We start from the raw sequence: 14,844 nt of genomic DNA on the forward strand, positions 1-14,844 counted from the left end.
TATTCGAAGAGACACTTAGGCACATAAAGGAAGTTCAAGTGGAATTCAAAATACAGTCTAATAGTCAAGCAAAAGGTTTTAAAGCACAAGCAGTGTCATAAGCAATTCATTCCAAGGTTGCAAAATAATTAATACAACTTCCAAATGTTGGTGTGTTAGAGCCAGTTACGATGAGTGACTTGGCTACCCCCTTCATACCAGTAAAGAAACCAAATGGTTCCGTTCACATTTGTGGTAATTTTAAAACAACCATACATTGTGCGCTGATCAATATCCACTCACATTAATTGAAGATTTGTTTACTGGGTTATCAAGAAATTCAGCAAGATTGATCTTTTACAGGCATATTTGCAGATGAATATAGCCAAGGAATCGCAACCATTGTTACTCATAAAGGTCTTTTTCATCATGAAAGATTATCTTTTGGAATAATATCTGCAACAGCCCTATTCCAAAGATTGATGGATCAGACTTTAAATTTTCTTTCTGGCGTACAATGTTATCTGGTTGATATTCTAATTGCAGGGTCCAGTGATCAAAAGCACTTGAATAATTTGGAAGTAACATTGGAATGTCTTCAAGCGCATGGCCTTGGTATCAGGAAACAAATTATGAAGTTTTCCAAATGTCAATCCAATATTTGGGTCATGTAATTGATAATAAGTGCTACATAAGACACCTAAAATGATGGCTGCTAATTTAGAAGCACCACTTCCGGTGAATGAAACATAATTAAGGCCCTTTCTTATAGTAGTAAATGATAAAGGCAAATTCATTCCCAACTTATCTACATTATGGAAGCTTTTGCATAATTGATCATGTGTGAAACAGTAATAGGATTGGCCAATGGAATGTGAGAAAGCGTAGAAGGATGTCAAAGATGCTTTGTAGAAGTCTGAAGTATTGGTTCATTTTAATCTGGAGCTACCATTACTGCTTGCTTATGATGTTTCACCTTTTGGAGTAGGGGAAGTAGTTTCACATATTATGCCTTCAGGAGAAGGACAACCAATAGGTCTTGCTTTGCATACTCTGACTAGTGCTGAATTTAATTATGCACAACTAGAAAAAACACTGAGTATCATTTTTGGTGTAAGAAGGTTTGGTCATTATTTGTAGGTCATTATTTCACATTATTGACTGATCATTGACCATTAACTACCATTTTTGGGCCGTAAAAAGACTGACTAATTATTGTTATCTCAAAATGATTTTTCAGAATCATCTCCAGAAGTACCAACTTCTTTAGTCTCTTGTATGTGAATGGCACGATGGAAAACTTAGTCGAATCTGAGTTGCTTGATGATTGTGACTATGCTACAATACGATGTGAGAATGAAACGCACAATCGTACAACCACTAACATAATTAGGACATTAACAAGTTGGCCTTACAATGTGGCTCACTTACACATGCTAGAAGCTACATATATTCACACACAGAGCATGTCTTCTGCAAACAGAAAGAATATGTCCATGTACTACTCCTTTTTCAACGAAACAAAAGCTTGGGGGACAACCATTCACTGGTTCTTTCCCAGAGCAATGCCTTGTCTAATTAGGGTTGACTTGCCTTGCTTTGAATTTAAACAAAAACTTTGAAATTGATTGTTGCCTGTGCATTCTTCATGGTAATACCTCTACCAATCACAGTCCTCTTGCCAACCAATTAACAAAGTCTTTGCATGTAACATAATTGTTGTTCCCTTTGAAATTTGGCATTCTTGTGATTGTCTTGATAGATGAAAAGCATTTCTCTTCACCAATATTCTGAAACTCAGTGTTAAATTATTTGAAAAATTTTTGTCAGACATTTTAAATAAAGCATTCCAAACTTTTACTTTGTCTGTCCTGAGGCTTTCCTGCTCTCTCCTTCTTCTCACTTTTGTTTTCATTTATATTCAATATTTTCAATTTTGTATTGTATTGTTTGTTACCTTTAATTCCTATTTTACTTCATAAGGTTAAATGGTTAAATTAACTCATAATCTGCAAGGAATAGACTGTGGCTAACATCTTCCATAGCTGGTGAAATTCACCATTTTGCCTCATTTATTTCCATAAGTGAAAGTTGCTTTGTGTGAATTTAAATGGCACAGCACCCTCTTCAGGACATCTGAAACTTATTGAACAGGACAAGCAATTGTACATCTCCTTAATCAATTATTGAAGAATTGTTTATGAATTGCGTGGAGTCAGAAATACGAAGTATAAGCCAGAATAATTAATTCAATGTTAACCCAGGAGCAGAAAACAAAATAAAGAAAGGAAAAGAAAAAATTGGACTGAGTGTGATAGAAGAGACAGAAAGAAAAGGTTTTCCATTTACTTGATATTAAATCAACGTCCAAAAACAGAAGAAATGAGGCGCCACATTTGTATTCTATTTTCAGCGCCAGAGGGGTTGCTCAGCTGTAATTAAGATTTATCATGATATTTAAAAATGTCCTCAGATTAAAATGAACAATTTCTAACTTGATGCTTCCAAGCGCTTTCCCAGTGTAATTCCATTTTAATTCCTGACACTATTTGTGACCCCAAAGTGAATATTGCAGGGAGTGGGGAGAGGGATTGAGAGTTGTTGAGACTGGAGGGTTGGAACATTGCTGCATAGTTGTATTGATATTTATAGGAGAATACCATGTGTAGTCTGCCCATCATTTCCCTGCCAGTGCCAGTTACCTGAAGGAACGGAGAGGGCAAAATAATTCCCACTGTTCCTCCCTATTAACTTCCTCAATCCTCTTGTTTCTGAACAGAATGATAACCCATAAAGCATTTAAACAGTCTCTGATGGACTGGGAGCAGGAACTGCCTATACAAATAGATTTCATCCAGCAAGGAAATTGATTGGAGCAGCCAGTTCAATGTACGATTCAATTATTGGCTGAACATAGTAGGTCTAATGTGACCACATTCCAAAAAAAGTAATTTGTGGGCAGCACAAAGAGCAATATCCTATCAAAAGAGAACATGGTTATTTCAACAGCACTTAAAAGCTTAGAATGACTCTCACTTATGTATAAACTAAGAATTAGAGTAAGCTTTGGGCTCAGCAGATTTTTATTCCTAAATTCAGCATCAGTCTCTCCCAGGTCAGGTACAGCCCAGCAAACAATATGGGGGATCTCTACTTATAAGCCTCTGTCACAGTCCCAAAAGAAAATTTTATTTTACCATATTAATGTAAATTGTGCAACTTCCCACACCAGCCATCATTCTGGCTATTCAGAAATTGGCTACTCAGTGTCAATTTATGCTGAATTTGAAGTAGTGTTGTGCTGTGGGTTGTACCCATAACGAAACATGAGAAGACAATACAAACTCATTTCACATTAACATGCTTCCAACTGGCAAAAGGAGGGCATTTTAATTCACAAAGCTGAACTAAGTTTATGATCCTAGACTCGGAACTGAGACTGCTGTGGGCTAACTCATTTTTATTGAAATATTCCAGATTTTCTCAATTTATTGTCAGGTTATACATATGAGAAGTAAAATAGGTCTATCTTGAAAGAGGCTGATAGTGAAGCATGTTGAATTTTAGTTTTGATTGATGTCTGAAGTTTAGAAGACTGAAAGATGATCTTATTGAAATTTACAAAGTTCTTATAGATGTGACACAGTGCATGTTAAAAGATTGTTTCCCTTAGCAGCAGCTAGAACTCTGGGTTCTCATCTCAATATAAGGGGACAGCCATTTAGGATGGAGATGAGTAGAAATTTCTTCAGGCAAAGGTTTGTGAACCTTTGGGATTCTCTATCCCAGAGAGTTGTGCATATTCAGTATTTGTGCATATCCAAAACACAGATTGATAGATTTTTGGACTCACAGAAAAATCAGGGGAATAGGCAGGAAGTGGAGCTGATGTAACGGTTCAACCACAATCTCACTAAATAACAGAGCAGCGTTTAGGGGTCACTTACTCCTGCTCATATTTCTTATTTTACTATTTAAAATCAGATGCCCATTCACTCCTTGTACTTTTCATGTTCCTGGAGACAAAACATTTTAATTCCAAAGATTTCTCCCTTTTTGCAACAGATCACTGTGTTAACCTTTGTGAGATCTGATATGAAACACATTTTAACCCCTTTCCTATATGTAGGGGGTGATTTTCCCCAAAGAAACTAACTGTTCAATGGGCAGGAAATGGGAGGTTTTCCCACATGTATTTTGGGCATACTTAGTGAGATGGATTTCTGGCAGTCTGAGCTTCACAGAGTCCACCGGGGGATTAACACTGGGGGCCCTAAACTCACCCGAGAAGCCACCATCAGCATGCTGAGTTAGCCATTGTGCTTGTGACAATCTGTCAGTAGTGAGTTTGGCACATGCATACTGGCCCTCCCATCAATTGCTTCCCGATCACTGGCTTTCCTGAACTGCACAATCGCTGGTCTCGTGAACCCTCCTGATCGCCAGTCTCAGTGAACCCCTATTCACCAGCTTCCCTCCCCTCCCCATGGCCAGCCCCAATCCTCCCCTCATGGCCAGCCCCGATCCCCCTCTCCCATGGTCAGCCCCGATCCCCCTCTCCCATGGCCAGCCCCAATCCCCCTCTCCCATGGTCAGCCCCAATCCCCTCTCCCATGGTCAGCCACGATCACCCTCCTCCCTTCCACCCCATCAATCTCTAATGCAAAGTGCGCAGCAGGTTCCCATCACCACCACAACTGATCAGCACCACCTCCAATAGGCCCCACCCCCTCAGTCCCTGCCACCCCAGCACTGCCCAGTGGTCAGTGCCAGACTGCCAGGGTGGCACTGCCCAAGGGGCATCCCCAACCTTGCCACTGACCTCTGGGGGTGAGCCACAATGGCATCTGTACCCATCAACGAAGTGATCATGCCTGGTCGCCGTTGATGGGGCCCAGCTTTAATCCCCACTGGTGGGATCCTCTCCCGGACAGAAGGAGACATTCATGAACCTAGACGATGCTGTCCTGAGCTCTGTAACGACATGGAAATGTTAGTTTTCATGTGTAATCAGCCTCTCACTGATTTCCAGCATGATGCTGACTATATTGAAAAAAAGGGCCAGGGAAAGTCGCAGTCAGCTGGACCCCGATCGTAACTCCAGCTACAAACCCTCTGCTGACATTTCCCAGCACGCTGCACTACTTGAGCAGCACGGCAGGCCAGTAAAATCACGCTCATAGTGTTACAGAGTTCAGAAATTGCAATGTACATATTATTTACTTGAAGCCGCTATACAGAATTGTAAGACATCTCACAACACCAGGTTAAAGTCCAACAGGTTTATTTGGCAGCACTAGCTTTCAGAGCCTCAAACCCCTTCTTTAGGTGAATGAGGATTTGTGTTCGCAAACAGGGCATATAAAGACACAAAGTCAATTTATAAAATAATGGTTGGAATGCGAGTCTTTACAGGTGATCAAGTCTTAAAGGTACAGACAATGTGAGTAGTGACAGGGTTAAGCACAGGTTAAAGAGATGTGTATTGCCTCCAGCCAGAACAGATAGTGAGATTTTTCAAGCCCACCCACTCTTTAGAATTACAGATAGTGTGACATGAACCCAAGATCCCGGTTGACAGCGTCTTCAAGTGTGTGGAACTTGGCTATCAGTTTCTGCTCAACGATTCTGCATTGTAGTCATGAAGTCACCTTGGAGAACGCTTACCCGAAGATCAGAGGCTGAATGCCTGTGACTGCTGAAGTGTTCCCCAAATGGAAGGGAACACTCCTGCCTGGTAATTGTCAAATGTTGTTCATTCATCCATTGTTGTAGCGTCTGCATGGTCTCCCCAATGTACCATGCCTTGGGGCATCCTTTCCTGCAGCGTATCAGATAGACAACGTTGGCCGAGTCGCAAGAGTGTGTACTGTGTACCTGGTGGATGGCGTTCTCACGTGAGAACACTCGGGGCTGTTCGCATTCCAACCACTATCCTGTAAATTGAGTTTGTGTCTTTACATGCCCTGTTTGTGAACACAAGTCCTCATTCACCTGAAGAAGGAGCTTGAGGCTCCAAAAGCTAATGCTGCCAAATAAACCTGTTGGACTTTAACCTAGTGTTGTGAGTCTTCTTACTGTGCTTACCCCAGTCCAACACTGGCATCTCCACATCATACAGAATTGTACCAGGAGAGGAAGTGTACAATCAGAAACAGAGAGTTTCGATGAGCTGTTATGATAAAGGAGCCATATTTGCTTGTGCACTTTGAATTTAGAGTTGTCTCTGTTGTGTCAAGTACCAAGTGCCTCGCACTACATTCTACAGATCACCACCACAAATGCCTCCAGGTCAATGATTTTTGGAGCAAGCAGAGGAAAATGTATCACAGAGGTGCAGTGAAGGCTGAAACATTCACTCACGGTGAACATCCTTCTGTTAGGAGTAGAATCCATGAGATCTGGGTCTCCAGCTGAGGGAGTGAATTCCACGTTTCTGACTAACAGCGTTCACTGCTGGAGGTCTGAAAAATAAGTCAGGCTGACAGGCCAGTTACTATCAACAACTTAAAATATTAAATTAAAATTTATTTTTTAGTCACAAGTAGGCTAACATTCATGCTGTAATGAAGTTACTGTGAAATTCCCCTGGTTGCCACGCTCTGGTGCCTGTTTGGGTACATTGAGAGAGAATTTAACATGGCCAATGCACCTAACCCACACGTTTTTCGACTGTGGAAGGAAACCGGAGCGACTGGGGGAAACCCACGCAGATACAGGGAGAATGTGCAAACTCCACACAGAAAGTGACCCAAGCAGGGAATTGAACCCAGGTCCTTGGCGCCGTGAGACAGCAGTGCTAACCACTGTGCCACCCCATCCCCCTCCACTGTGCTGCCAGGTATGGGGTGGGGGAGATTCCTGGTCAAACATATGATAATGGGGAGGCAATGGTCTAGTGGTATTATCGTGGGACTATTAATCCAGAAACTCAGCAAATTATAGAGAATGCTGCTGAGCACGAACCTAAAAACAGCCGGAGCCCCCACCGCCCCCTTCCCCAAAGATGGACATATGCACAATTTTTAAGTCATCTCGGACTGTTTGGGGGGCCCCTCTGCAGGATTGTTGCTGTTGCAAATAAACTGGGACAAGCTGTTTAAATCAAAACGCTGTGTTTTATATAGTTAAACTCCAGGTTAACTGGACTTACTGTCGACATGAGTTACGAGTGAACATTCCGGGCGCTGCGATGGAGTAAGAGAGGCAGCGAGCAGCGCCTTTAAGAGTCCCTCCCCTTAAGGTGAAATTGCAAAGTGTCTGGATTTGGAGAATATAAAGTCTCGGTTACTCGCTGCTCTCACGGGTAACTTGCGATTCAGACTTTCGGACTAGTCGTTTGGAATGATGGCAGAAAAACCGAGTCAAAATCTTGAGGGCCAGTACTTAGTTGCAGATGTAAGAATTTTTTTTAGAAAAGAATAATCAATACGACAATTATTTTTGCTGGAGTTGTGCTTTGAAAAGTTCAGTTTCAAGTGATTTTTCTCTTGCAGGGGATGCAATTCCACTGCTTAATTATTTTTTAGTTCCTTAAACACTTCATGAATACCTGATCAAAGTTATGATTTTGCACACTTTCTAGATCATTGCAGCGAAGGAAAAGCACAATCGTTTCGCGCAACATCTGAAGTTTGGAATATTGGTGGCTCTGATGGGAGTTCTGCTGCTTTTTGGTTTGTTTGGTGTTCAGTACTACTGGAAGCAGAGGGAGAACAAGGTAAGGTGGAGGAGAATCTACACTTACAGCAAACCTGATGTCTGATTGCTGAGCTAGAGTCTAGTGGGATCTTACTGTGTAAAGTCAGAAGTATCAAATGAACAATGTCTGTCAACGAGGGGGCAACGCTGTAGAAAAAGGGGGGCATCTTCAGATTCAAGCCATGATTCTAAGATGGAATTCCAATAAGTGCTGGGAGCACGATGAGAATGATTTTAACAAATGTCAGTGACAAGAGTGGCACCAAGGAATGTGTTATCCTGATCCAGAATAATGAAATGCTTTAGCAATACTGAGTCCTAGAGTCCATTCAATAATAGATATACTTTTTCCTCCATCTTGCCATTGAGTCCAGTAAAATGTCTGCCATACTCAAAATTCCAGGCATCAGCTTTTTCCTAAGGCTGGAAGTTACTGGTTCACTATCTGCTGTCTGTCCAGAAGTGATTATTTGAAAACAAAGATATTAATTACATTTTTCAACCCTTCCATCAGCGCAGGATGTCCCAAATCACTTTACAGCCAATGAATGTGCTTTTCAAGCGTAGTCGCCTTTGGAATGTAGGGATCCTCTGACGTGTTCACCCCACCACCACTACCAGCGAGGAAGGAGAACTTGGTGCTCAGCCAAAACTCCATTCACTGCAGCGGGACTGGAGAGTCCCAGCCACAGGCGAGGTTCATGAATTACGCTTAACAAACAGCAATTTGACGATGGCTCGATAATCTGATTTAGTGGTGTTAGTTGAGAAATAAAGAGTGGACAGAATACTGAGGAGAGCTCCCATTTTTTCCAAAGTGTGGGCTCGGATAATTTTTACATCTGCTCGAGAGACTTTAAGAGGCAGGATTATCCGATTCTGCCCACCAGGGCCCACAAATTACCACCCGACAACAACGGACCTCTAAATGGTTTGTTAAATTTGTCAGTGCTGCCCACGGCGATTAACGTAGCAGACAAGAATTGGAAAATTTAGCCAAATGTTTAATTGGAAAGGTATCACCTCTGACAGAACCACACATGGCCTCAGCACTCACTCGGTTACGTGTCAATTAAGATCTTGTGTGTGATTCTTTGAGATTGAAATTGAATCCACGACCTTACAACTCAGGACTGCTGATCTTAGTGGCTAGGGCTTCTGTTAAAATATCAGGTTGAGGATTATTAGGCAATAAGGTTAAACATTCATCCACTAGCACCACTAACATTTCTCTCATCATTAGTACAGGAAATACACCATGATTTTCATGGAATGTCCATACTGTTGCTCGGAAGGGGTTGGAGGGCATGGGACTGTCCCTCCTACTTAGAAACTTAAATCCAGAGAGGAGTCTCTTGACAGCGTGAACTATCCCGAAGGCAAAATCCTATAATTATTCATCATAAGATGCTAACTTGCAAATAGTTGAGCTCCCATCAATACTGATAGCTATACCTTGTGGAACTGGTGCCAATGCGTCTAAAACAGGAAGCGGTCGGATGTGGAGTTGTGCCACATACTGATTTTACATGGGGCTGGGTTTTAGCTGCCGACTGGTGAAGAGGGGGTGTCTGGTGGGGCTGTAAACTGTGAAGTGGTGACAGAAGGTGGTAGAGATGCTTCTCTTTCTGGTGCCATGTCATTCTACCAGAGAAAGATAGAGGACAGCCTATTGGCCACTTCCCACTGCCATTTACATTTTACCACCAGTGAGTGACCACTTGGTGAACCCTAGTAGCCTTCTGCAGGCTTGTAGTTGATGGGAATTCCCTCCTAATTGGAAACTATGACCAAGAGAGGGATCTTTTGACAGATTAAGCTGCCCCTAAGGCAAACCTCCCCTTGCCCACATTCATTCACCTGCCTCTCCCTTCATTCCTCGTACAGGTCTGCCTAACTGGCCCCAGTGACCTCAGACCATACTTAACTGGATAGGACAGTGACGTGCTCCCATGGGACATGTCCTCTCTTCCAGGTGCAATGTAATCGAGGCACTAAATTTCTGGACATAGATTTTTTGACACAAGGAAAATATTACAATGACCCTTATTGTCATGAGAGGAGCTCACAAGGAATTGAGAAAGTGAGACATTGTTGACTGGGGATGGAATGGGGAAGAGAGAGATCTTCTGCGGTGAATGGAAAATAGCAATCATTTGAAGATGGTTCCTGTTCCTGAGACGCAAGTCGCTCGAGAATTTTAAAACTCAAAGAATTCTGCAGATGTTATTATAGAACTTGGGCCTCCTGCCAAAGGCATTAATGACTTGGCAGGTGAATTGATAATGCTAGAACATGGCCAGTTACCCTCCTTTTGTGAGTCAGTGATAAGCTGCAAGGCTCTCCATCTTTTCCTTGGAAAGAGAATGAGTGTTTTAATTTTCCACTGAGCATTGCCATGTAAATTGGTATTCCTTTCTGATCACTGAAGGGTAAGTCCCTCTGCTTGAAACACACACTTTGTGTTTTTGCAGCTACAGTTCAAAGGTTTCTGATCAGCAGTAAAATAGTGCGAATGCTGGAAAATCAAAATTAAAAACTGAAAAGACTGGAATATTCATTGGCTCAAGCAGAGGGAAAAAACACAGTTAACCTTGCGAGTCTGCCACCTTTTATGGTAAGAAGTCTCACAACACCAGATTAAAGTCCAACAGGTTTATTTGGTAGCAAAATCCACTAGCTTTCGGAGCAAAATCCATTAGCTTTCGGAGCGCTGCCCCAAAAGCTATTGGATGTTGCTATCAAATAAACCTGTTGGACTTTAACCTGATGTTGTGAGACATCTTACTGTGTTTACCCCAGTCCAATGCCAGCATCTCCACATCATGACCTTTCATGATGGGTGGGTTTCCCCTCCACGTGGGACCTAGCTGTTGGAGAGTTCCTGTAAGCCTAACTGAAATGCAAATCCCTGTGCCACTAGAAGACCACCTCCAAGCAGTTCTTCTGCTCCCTGCTGCCTCCAGAAGCCAACTGGAAAATCCCTGTCAGTCTCTGAAGATGGCCCCTAAACAGCCAGCATGGAGATTAATTGATTGTAAGTGCCTCCTGCCCCAATCCCCAGCCCCCCATCTGTTTTTGGAGAATGGGGCGGGACGGGATGGTGGAGGGAACAGGCACACCCAGTTGATGGCCCAAAATTTCATGCCTGCTTCCCTTCATGATCGTCCTCATCATGGACTATAATTTTTGATCCACTGGCTAATTGGATAAATTATGTACCATGGAAGTCAGGAAACTCAATATGGCATCATTGCGATAGAACACTACTGTGATCAGATATGGCAGTATTTGCATGTTTGAAAGTTGTGCATTTATTTTAAGCTAATTAATGAAGTAACTTCCCGTTGCTCCAATAATTAGCCTAGCATCCAGAAAAATGTGTGGTGGGCACAGATCCATCAATTTAATATTAATCTGATTGCAGTCTTCACGAAAATACTCTCCTATATTTGGCACCAGTAGCACTACAGAATAAATCTTTCCAATTGTGCTATCTTGAAAACTCCATAATAATTCTGGTTTATGCCTTTGCAGCATGGCTTTCCCATTAAACCACTTACTCAGTTTGCAGCCAAAACAAACAGTCAGCCTCGAACTGACTGATAAAAGTTTTCTGGTCCTGTGGTTTGACAGTAGCTTTACTTGTATTTGTCACTATGAATGCTCGTGGATCTATCTATGGAAAAAAAAATCAAATGGAAGAAAGGTATTAAACAGTGTTAAAAATTTCCTCTGGGTGAAAGGTATGGGGTGGCTGACAGTTCAGTGAATATTTGCGTGCCCAATCTACTGAGAACTGACCAGGAAATCCTCACCTTTTAACTCTGCTCCGTTAGCCCATCTGAGCAAGAGCAGAAGTGGGTCATTACTCCCAATTGCAAGCAGGAGAAAATTGGCCACATTCTTTGCTGTCAAAACTCAGTGATCCCCTGAAAGTGAAAGGCTATATCAATTGTCTTGCCAAATAGTCCAACTGAGCTAAATACTTAACCTCCACATGGTACTAAGGAGAAAAAAGACTTTTGTCCTCCAGTTCCCAATCATGAAACATTGCTTGAAATGAAAATAAGACTTCTGGAGTGCGCTGCATCGTATTCATAGACACATAAAAACTAGGAGCAGGAGTAGACCATTTGGCCCTTGGAGCCTGCGGTACCATTCAGTATAATCATGGCTGATCCTCTCTCAAAAATGACATATTTGTGCTTTCTCGCCATACCCTAAAGACTTTGCTCACACTTTTCTTACATTTGCCTGCATCTACTTTGCATGTTATATCTCTGTCAGGACAAATTCAGATGCTTAATCAAGGGATGTGGGTTCGCTGGCTAGGCCAGCATTTATTGCCCACCCTTAATTGCCCTTGAGAATGAAACAGGCATGCCAGAAATTGTTCAGTGCAAACTCATTTCTGTTGGATTTTTTTCAATTTCTAATTATCACCAACATTGTTGCATTTATCTTCCATATTCCAGTTTTAGTGCACAGTATAATTTTTAGTCTAAGAAAGAACTACAACTTTTTGTTAAGAAATATGAACTTTTGCCACAGTTTGAGGTGATGAATGTCACCAAAGGCTACTGGAATGACTTGAATCTGTACCTGTGATTTTTGAAAGAAAATAGCAGTGAAATAAAACCACACACGTTTTCAAAAGTGCCAGAACACATTAAAGGTAGAAGGTTATTAGAACTCTTTGGCTCCATGATGCTCTTAATAGCTTTTGACTAAATGAACTCAGATGCACTAGATGATTTAGCCAAAACCCAGAAAGCTGAGCAGAAATCTGACCCAATATAGATTTGAATGCAGCATAACTGAAAGTTATAATTAAATTAGTTTCTTTTGAAGATGGGATCAAATCCACACATGAAGCAAACTTCCACATTTAAATTTCCCCAGTATTTCCAAAAAACAGATCTCCACCAATTGCAGTACTAACTAATAAACCTCAAGCATTGGCAAGTCTTCTGAGTTGGACTTGGCTGAGGTGTCCATCTCAATTAGCTCCAGCTGTATTTTCAGTTCCAGAGAAGTGTCATATCGTACATAAAACATCAACTTTGCTTCCCTTTTTACAGATGTTACTGAATGTGCTGAGTTTTTTTTTCTCAGTACTTTCTGTTTTTACTTTCAAGTATTTTAGATCCAGGCTCCATGTCTGGTGGTTGCCTACCTGAATGAGGTACCAAGAGGGATTTATGCACAGAAGCAGAATAATTCACCACCTTCAAGAATTAAAATGGACATTAAAAATTCTCATTTTTATTTTCAAATCCCTCCATGACCTCACCTCCATCTATCCTTGTCTTCACCTGCCCTGTAGCCTTCGCCTGCCCTGTAACCTTCACCTGCCCTGTACCCTTCGCCTGCTCTAACTTTCCAAGATTTCTGTACTTTTACAATACCAGTCTCTTCACTGCCAATTTTTAATGTTCCAATATTAGCCTTCAGCTTTTCAGACCTTAAACACTGAAATTATTTCCCTAAACCTCTCCCTCTCTTCATTTAACAATGTTCCTAAAACTACCTCTTTCATCAAGCTTTTGGTCATCTGTCCTAATATCTATCTTTATGTGGTTGGGTCAAATGTTGCCTGATTATGGTCCTGTGCAGTGTGTCAGGATTTTCTATGATATTGAAAGGATAATTTACAAAACACATTTGTTTAAAACAATTTGCATACACCTGGTCCACTGGTTTGGCCATTTAAGACTGAGACGAGGAGAAATGTCTTCGCTCAAAGGGATATTAATCTTTGGAATTCTCCAAGCCAGGGAGCTTGTGGATAATCAGAAATTGAGGTCATTCAAGCCAGAACATGGTATGCTTTTGTTGATTTAAGAGAATGAAGGGATAGGAGATCGTGTGTACAGGTACATCTGAGAAGATCAGTCATGATCTTACTGAATGGTGAAGCAGGCTTGAGGCCCAGAATGACCTACACCAGCTATTGTATGAGCAAACATGCTTTTCACCTGCACATTATTTTAAAAATTGAAAGTAACATATAGTTGCAGTAGACATCCTGTGCAACAGAAGTGTGAGAGCTTCAGCTGTCAAGCACTATATTCTTTTTAGCAGGCTTCTCCTCACTTTTGCCATCGCCTTTAACGGTGAATTGGAAAGTCATTGCGAAGCAATCACAGCTTTCAGCTGCACAATAGATGACTCGTAGCAGCTCACACCACTTCTGATGCGCTTAATGAGACACCTATCCACAAACATTGTACTGATATTAACTGTATTATTGACTCCAATAGGATTAGGCCATAGACTATTTTCATATTGCTATTAGGGGGTGTGGGCGGTCTCTTACAGACTATTTGATCTATTGTTTCTATTAATGAGGGAGCTAAAAATGATGCATGGTCAATCAGAGCTCACGGGGAATGAGTGATACTGCACTGCTATGGCATAATGTGGTGATAAGAAAAGGATTACTCATGTTAATAGGCTTGGCTATTGCAGTCTTCTAAGGCTGGGATTGAGGTGTGTTGCTGCTGCTGTGTTGTGACCAGCGCTTTATTATTCATCTGAGACGTGATTGATGCTGTCAACAGGAGGAAGCAAAATAATATGTTTTCCTTTGATGCCAGAAATCAGCTTCATGTCCTGGCCAATATTTATTCTCAAACGACGACTTTAAAGAAGACATTATTTAATTACTGTTTGCTGGATCACACGATGTTCAAACTGGCTGCTGCATTTCCGACATAATGGCCGCGATTCTCCCGAATGAATTCTAAGTGCAGCCGCCAGTGGGAAATGGGTGCATTTCCTGCTGGACTTGGCAACACTAATGAAGTGGAATGCAATGACTTTGAAACTGAAAAAAAATGCCTCTATATGATCCACACTGGGCCAATCACACCTGGCTTCTGTCTGGTTATACCATCACATTCTATCCGCTATCCTTCTTGGATGTCTTAAATCACCAAAAGCATACTGTATTCTGGCCTGAATAACCTCAATATCTGATTATCCACAGTTCCCTGGCATGGAGAGTCCTAAAGATTAATAACCCTTTGAGTGAAGAAATTTCTCGTCTCAGTCCTAAATGGCCAATCCAGTGGTCCAGGTGTATGCAAGTTGTTTTAAAGAAATGCATTCTTACAATTCTACTTTCAATATAATAGAAAATCCTGAGACACTACACAG

The 14,844-nt window shown here is 41.6% G+C and overlaps 1 protein-coding gene across 2 annotated transcripts in view; it reads left to right on the forward strand.

Moving 5' to 3' along the window:
* Positions 1-7,277: 7,277 nt before the first annotated feature.
* The window catches only part of tnmd (tenomodulin), a 152,232-nt gene continuing 144,665 nt past the window's right edge, over positions 7,278-14,844 (forward strand). For both annotated transcript variants that reach the window (XM_080188248.1, XM_080188249.1), the window contains exons 1-2: positions 7,278-7,377; positions 7,565-7,699. In XM_080188248.1, coding sequence (XP_080044374.1) covers positions 7,324-7,377; positions 7,565-7,699 — 189 coding nt within the window. In that variant the 5' untranslated portion in view covers positions 7,278-7,323. The remainder of the gene's footprint in view (positions 7,378-7,564; positions 7,700-14,844) is intronic.

The sequence above is a fragment of the Carcharhinus amblyrhynchos genome, chromosome 4 (genome assembly GCF_965287045.1).
Source record: "Carcharhinus amblyrhynchos chromosome 4, sCarAmb.v2.hapA, whole genome shotgun sequence".
Taxonomy (NCBI): domain Eukaryota; kingdom Metazoa; phylum Chordata; class Chondrichthyes; order Carcharhiniformes; family Carcharhinidae; genus Carcharhinus; species Carcharhinus amblyrhynchos.